General features: G+C 44.4%; 1 protein-coding gene across 1 annotated transcript in view; it reads left to right on the top strand.

Annotated features, from left to right (window-relative positions):
- RIPK1 (receptor (TNFRSF)-interacting serine-threonine kinase 1) overlaps positions 1–5887 on the top strand; it is a 38697-nt gene that overhangs the window by 5565 nt on the left and 27245 nt on the right. The window contains exons 3-4 of the mRNA XM_011935455.1: positions 1300–1528; positions 3641–3790. Of these exons, the coding sequence (XP_011790845.1) occupies positions 1300–1528; positions 3641–3790 (379 nt within the window). The remainder of the gene's footprint in view (positions 1–1299; positions 1529–3640; positions 3791–5887) is intronic.

Raw genomic sequence — 5887 nt, 5'->3', positions numbered from 1 at the left:
AGGCAGGAGAATCGCCTGAACCCGGGAGGTGGAGGTTATGGTGAGCCGAGATTGTGCCATTGCACTCTAGCCTGGGCGACAAGAGCAAAACTCTGCCTCTGAGGAAAAAAAAAAAAAAAGAGATCAGCAGTGCATCAAAAACCTCTACTTTGAAATTTTGTTTTATATTTTTATTTGATTATTTACTTCTGTGTTTTAAAAAATCAGTTTCCTTTGAACACGTTCTTTCCATTGTCATAAAGGGAACAAGGGAAAGGGATTTTTCTTTTGTTCATTCAAGGGCAGGATTTAGCTAGCAGGGAGTGTCATATCTAATTGGCTTTCGCAGCAGGAATCCAAGCACACGCATCCAAAAGGGGAAGCAGCCCTGGGGGAGGCACTCAGGAGCTGCTGACACAGGGGCCTCTCTCCACCAGCAGGTTCTACGTCTAGTGCTTTGTCCTAGTGTTGGACAGGCCTTTAAAAAAAGGCCTGGGAATAAAAATTCCTCATTCATAACCTGTCTTCAAATTCATGACTTCCCTCTTATGTCGTGCGTTAGAATCTGTGGATTTTAGGTAATCATGTGCCACAGTTCATCGCCACATGCTTGCTTGGATTCCTGCAGGCAGAAGTAGAACTGGCACCTGTGTTCTCTTCTTAACTGCACTGCTCTGTCATTTTGCCCTGCCAGCTCTGTTCTTGTTCTGTGTCTGACCTTGGTATTTTTCTCTCTGCTTTTTTGTCTGTTTTTCTCCTCCTTCCCACCCCTTCTTCTCTTAGGTTCAGGCTACAGCTCAAAACAAGCAACACTGCAGTCCTTATCCTCAGTGTGTCTTTGGGATCCTTGGGCACTCGCATCCATGGGCCTCTGGACGCCATTTGGGGAAATAGAAGGTGTAGTACTTAGCCACTGTCTGCTACATAAATGTGCAGAGAAGAAAATAACCATTTTTCCCCCAAGCCCCAGAAAGAGTTGAAAAACATATGCAGAGTCAATGGGGAATTAGAACAAATATGTTTGGTTGTTACTGTTCTTGTCAGAAACCTCGTCTGCTTTTCCCCTCCCCCTTATTGCATAAGGAATGTGATACCAGAATTTCATGTGAACGTTTCCTGCGGGGAGATTTTACAAACGGCTGAGGAGACACACAGTTTCTGGGTCTGTTGAGAAGTCGTCATTGTGAACCTGCCCAGTGAAGCCACTTCAGGAAAATTTACCATACCTTATGTATACTGGACAAGCCCTAGCTTTAAAGTCAGATCTGATTTGCTTATGGCCTTCACCAGATAATCCCAGTGGCTCGATGTCTTTCGCAGATCGCAGACCTCGGCCTTGCTTCCTTTAAGATGTGGAGCAAACTGAGTAAAGAAGAGCACAATGAGCTGAAGGAAGTGGACGGCGCCTCTAAGAAGAACGGCGGCACCCTCTACTACATGGCGCCCGAGCACCTGAACGACGTCAACGCAAAGCCCACAGAGAAGTCAGATGTGTACAGCTTTGCCGTTGTACTTTGGGCGATATTTGCGAATAAGGAGCCATATGAAAGTAAGACATTAGAGGAGTGGGGTTTGATATGAACCAACACTGTTATATGAAATAATGGGCTACAGTGAAATCAGTTAAGGTTTATAATTGTTTGTACTTTTAACGTCAGTCTTACCTGCTCAACTGTGAGTTCCGTGAGGGCAAGGACCATATCTGATTTATCCCCTGCTGTCTCCTCAGCATCTACACTCACTGTGCCTGGAACTAATAGGTGCCCAGTAAATTTTTGCTGAATGAATGAGTAATTCCATTTAGGAATCAGTGATCACAGGATGAATAGGAACCTCGATAGCGTGGCATTAGCTTGAGAGGTGCGGTGAAATTCCAGGGTTCTTCCTAGACCGGAAGGTTGATTGTTTCTGCTTGTGAGGACTTAGCCTTTCACACTACAAGGCATACACTTCATACCTTCACTCATTCACTTACTCCTTCATTCAAGAATTCTTCCTTTTCCGTCCCTGCTGTGGGCACTTTAGTCGGGTGAGTCGTGGCTTGTGTAGGAGAACAGAGACACTCTTCAGTTTGTTAAGTGCATAAACCAATGGATGTTTTCCTACATACTCCTCCTGGGTGATCATCAGCTCCCGTGGTTTGATGATCGTGTCTTTGCAAATGCTTCTTAAATCTGTGTCTCTGGCTCTGGCCTGGATATCCACTTGTCTTACGGTCAGATCCATTGCAGGCACCAAAGGAACCTCCAAAGCAGCATCCCCCAAACACACCCATCTTGTCGACACTGTCCTGCAGCTCACCCTGCTTCACTCCTCTTCATATGCTCAGGAGGTGGCATGGCCATCCTTTTACCAAGTTGCCCAGTAAGAAACCTTAGAGTCATCCCAGACTTGCCCTTGCCCCTCTCTCCCACATTCTATCAGATCTCAAAACCTATGAATTCAAGATATATATATGACTCAAGATATATCTGCAACCCGTCTGCCTCTCTCTGTCCCCACTGGCCTCTGCTTAGTTCAAACCCTCATTGTTTCTGCGGCAGGCTCCTTCCACCGTCCACCATTCATGTGGCAGCCAAAATGGTCGTCCTAAAAGGCACATGTGACCCTTTCCCTCACATATTGGAAATCCTTCCCAGATGCTCCATGGTCTTCAGGATGAAGTTCGAATTCCTCAGTGTAGAATAAAAGGCCTTCATGTTCTGGCCTTTGCTTCTCTACTGGCCTCATCCCTAACCCTCCCTTCTTTGTCAGTGCACGGTTAGACTGAGTGAGGAATTTCTGGGATGTGTCATGATCTCTGTAACTTCTAGTCTAGTCTGTTGATATCCTGCTTCTCTTGCCTGGAGTTGTCCTCCTTAAGTCCCCCTTTCCCATTCTTTACCTGCTGATTTTTCTGGACTCAACAAAGCCTTCCTGGACCTTTTTAGTCAGGGTTGTGCTACTGGAACCCCTTGTACATCCTTCTTCTTTTTTTTTTTTTTTTTCCTAAGACGGAGTCTCACTCTGTCACCAGGCTGAAGTGCAGTGGCGCAGTCTCGGCTCACTGCAACCTCCACCTCCCAGGTTCAACCAATTCTCCTGCCTCAGCCTCCCGAGTAGCTGGGACTACAGGTGCGCACCACCACGCCCGGCTAATTTTTGTATTTTTAGTAAAGACAGGGTTTCACCATGTTGGCCAGGATGGTCTTGATCTCTTGACCTCGTGATCCGCCTGTCTCAACCTCCTAAAGTGCTGGGATTACAGGCGTGAGCCACCGTGCGCAGCCCCATCCTTTTTGAATAGCAATGATCACTCTGGTGTTTTAAGTCACTCTCATTAAACTGAGCTCCTAAAGTCCAGGACTGTCCCGTATTTGCCTTTGCACACGGAGCATGCCACTGGCCTTGCCCACATAATCTCTGTTCCATAGCAGGTAGCTTTGTTGAGAATTTTGTTTTATCTGCAGACATTAAGCTATTGTGTGGTCATCTCTGTAGTGGAATATGTCAGCTCTTTGTCATAAGGCCATTCCACTCTATGGAATGAGGCAGCTGTACCACAGGCATACCAGGGGCTGAGAAAAGTGAGCAGTATTGTTCAAGTTCTGTCACCTTCTTGCCGGAGAGAGGGGCAAGACCTGAAAGACAGTCTCCACCTCAGCTCCTCTTTGCTTTACAGATGCTATCTGTGAGCAGCAGTTGATAATGTGCATAAAATCTGGGAACAGGCCAGATGTGGACGACATCATTGAGTACTGCCCAAGAGAAATTATCAGCCTCATGAAGCTCTGCTGGGAAGCGAATCCGGAAGCTCGGCCGACATTTCCTGGTAAGAGCATCTGTTCTGACTGTGCAGGATGCATCCTGTGTGGTGATTTTCCCAGTAAGATGTTGTTAGGAACTTGGTTTGAATCCTCAGAAAACTGAGTTCCACTTTACTTGTGGTTTTAAACTGATTGTCTAGATTTCAAACATGTTGTTCAATGCAAAGAAGCCATCTCTCTCAAAAGCATGAAGGCACATAAGGCCTTCTTGTTTCCTTTTTTTGTGACTAACTTTTTAACGTGGGTTTAAATATACATAACATTAAATTTAACATTGTAACTGTTTTCAAGCGCACTGTTCAGGGGCAGTAAGTACAGCCCCATAGTACATTCACTCTCCATCATCTCTCTCCCTGCCCCTGGCAACCCCCATCCTACTTTCTGTCTCTATGAATTTAACTGTACTGGGTACCGTATATAAGTGGAACCACACAATATTTGTCCTTTTGTGTCTGGCTTATTCCACTTGGCATGATGTCCTCGAGGTTCATCTGGGTTGTAGCAGATGTCAGAATTTCTTTCCTTTTCAAGGCTGAATAATATTCCATTGTATGAATAGACTGCATTTCGTTTCTCCATTCATCCGTGTATGGGCACTTAGGTGGCTTTCACCAGCCTTCTTTGCTTCTTCACTTCTTTTATTTCCATCCCCTCCCTGGTTTAGCTGGCATCTTTAGAAAGTATTTTGCCTTTAGATTGGCCCTGTCATACAGGGATGGGGAAAGGTGCCTGGATGTTTGCTGAGCAGTATTCTACGGTGTGAATGTACCACAGGTTAAGTATTCACTCCTTGAAAGACTTGTTTCCAGTTCTTAACTGTTGGGACTAAAGCAGCTGTAAATATTCATGTACATGTTTTTGTGTGAATATAAGTCTTCATTTCTCTGGAACACCAAGGAGTGCAATAGCTAGGTTGTATGGTAGTTTCATGTACAGTTTATTTAAAACATTCCCAAACATTTTCCCAGAGGGGCTGTGCCATTTTATATTCAGTGTCCGAGTGATGCAGGTTCTTGCATCCTCACCAGCATTGGGGACCCAGGCCACTCACACTTCTGCTCAGCCAACTACAAATTTATTTGAGTATTCCCACAAGCCCCACTTCAGGTCTGGGAATTCATTAGAAAGACTCACAGAACTCAAGAAAACATTTTACTTATGTCTCCCCTTTTACTGTCCTGGGTACAATTCAGAAACAGCCAAATGGAAGACATGTGCAAGGTGAGGTATGGGAGGAGGGTGTACAGAGCTTCCGCAGCCTTTCAGGACACACCCCATTCTGGTGCTTCTGCGTGTTCAGCAACCTGAAGCTCTCCAAACCTTCCCATTTAAGGTGATTTATGGAAGTTCCATTACATACGCATGATTGATTAAATCATGGTCATTGGTGCTTGAGCTTAATCCTCCAGTCCCTCTCTCCTCACTGGAAGTCAAAGGTGGAGCTCAAAGTCCCAACCTTCTAATTATAGCTTGGTCTTTCTGGTTGCTAGCCCCCATTCTGAAGCTGCTTAGTTTTCTGACCCCACCCAAAAGACACTCTTAGAAGACTCCAAGGATTTTAGGTGCTACCTGCCATGAACAAAACCAAACCTTTCTGATTCTCCAAGGTGTCTTATTTTATTGTTTCCTTTCTGTTTAGAGAAGTTTCCTTAATCATTCTTTTAAGATATGTCTGAACTTTGTCATTCTAAAATTTTTTTCCTTATAGGTAAGGTGTTATTTTTCTCTTGCTGCTTTCAACACTTTGTCTTTATTTTTCAGAGATTTAGTTGTTATCTGTCTTGGTGTGGATTCCTTTGGGTTTATTCTGTTTAGGTTTTGCTCAGCTTCTTGAATCTTTAGGTTTATGCCTCTTACCATATTTGGGAAGCTTTCGGCCATTATTTCTGTAAGTACTTTTTAACCCCCACTCTCTTTCTCTTTTCCTTCTGGAACTGTGACAACATAAAAACTGTATCTTTGGTTATAGTCCCACAGGTCCCTGAGGCTATTTTTTTTTTTTTCAGTTAATTTCCTCTCTCTTGTTCAGACTGGATAATTTCTATCATTCTGTCTTCCAGTTCACTGATTTTTCTGTTTCTCCTCGATTCCACAGTTGAACC

This window comes from Colobus angolensis, unplaced genomic scaffold (assembly GCF_000951035.1).
Source record: "Colobus angolensis palliatus isolate OR3802 unplaced genomic scaffold, Cang.pa_1.0 Scaffold144, whole genome shotgun sequence".
NCBI classification, from domain to species: Eukaryota; Metazoa; Chordata; class Mammalia; order Primates; family Cercopithecidae; genus Colobus; species Colobus angolensis.
This window is presented reverse-complemented; position numbering and strand designations above follow the sequence as displayed.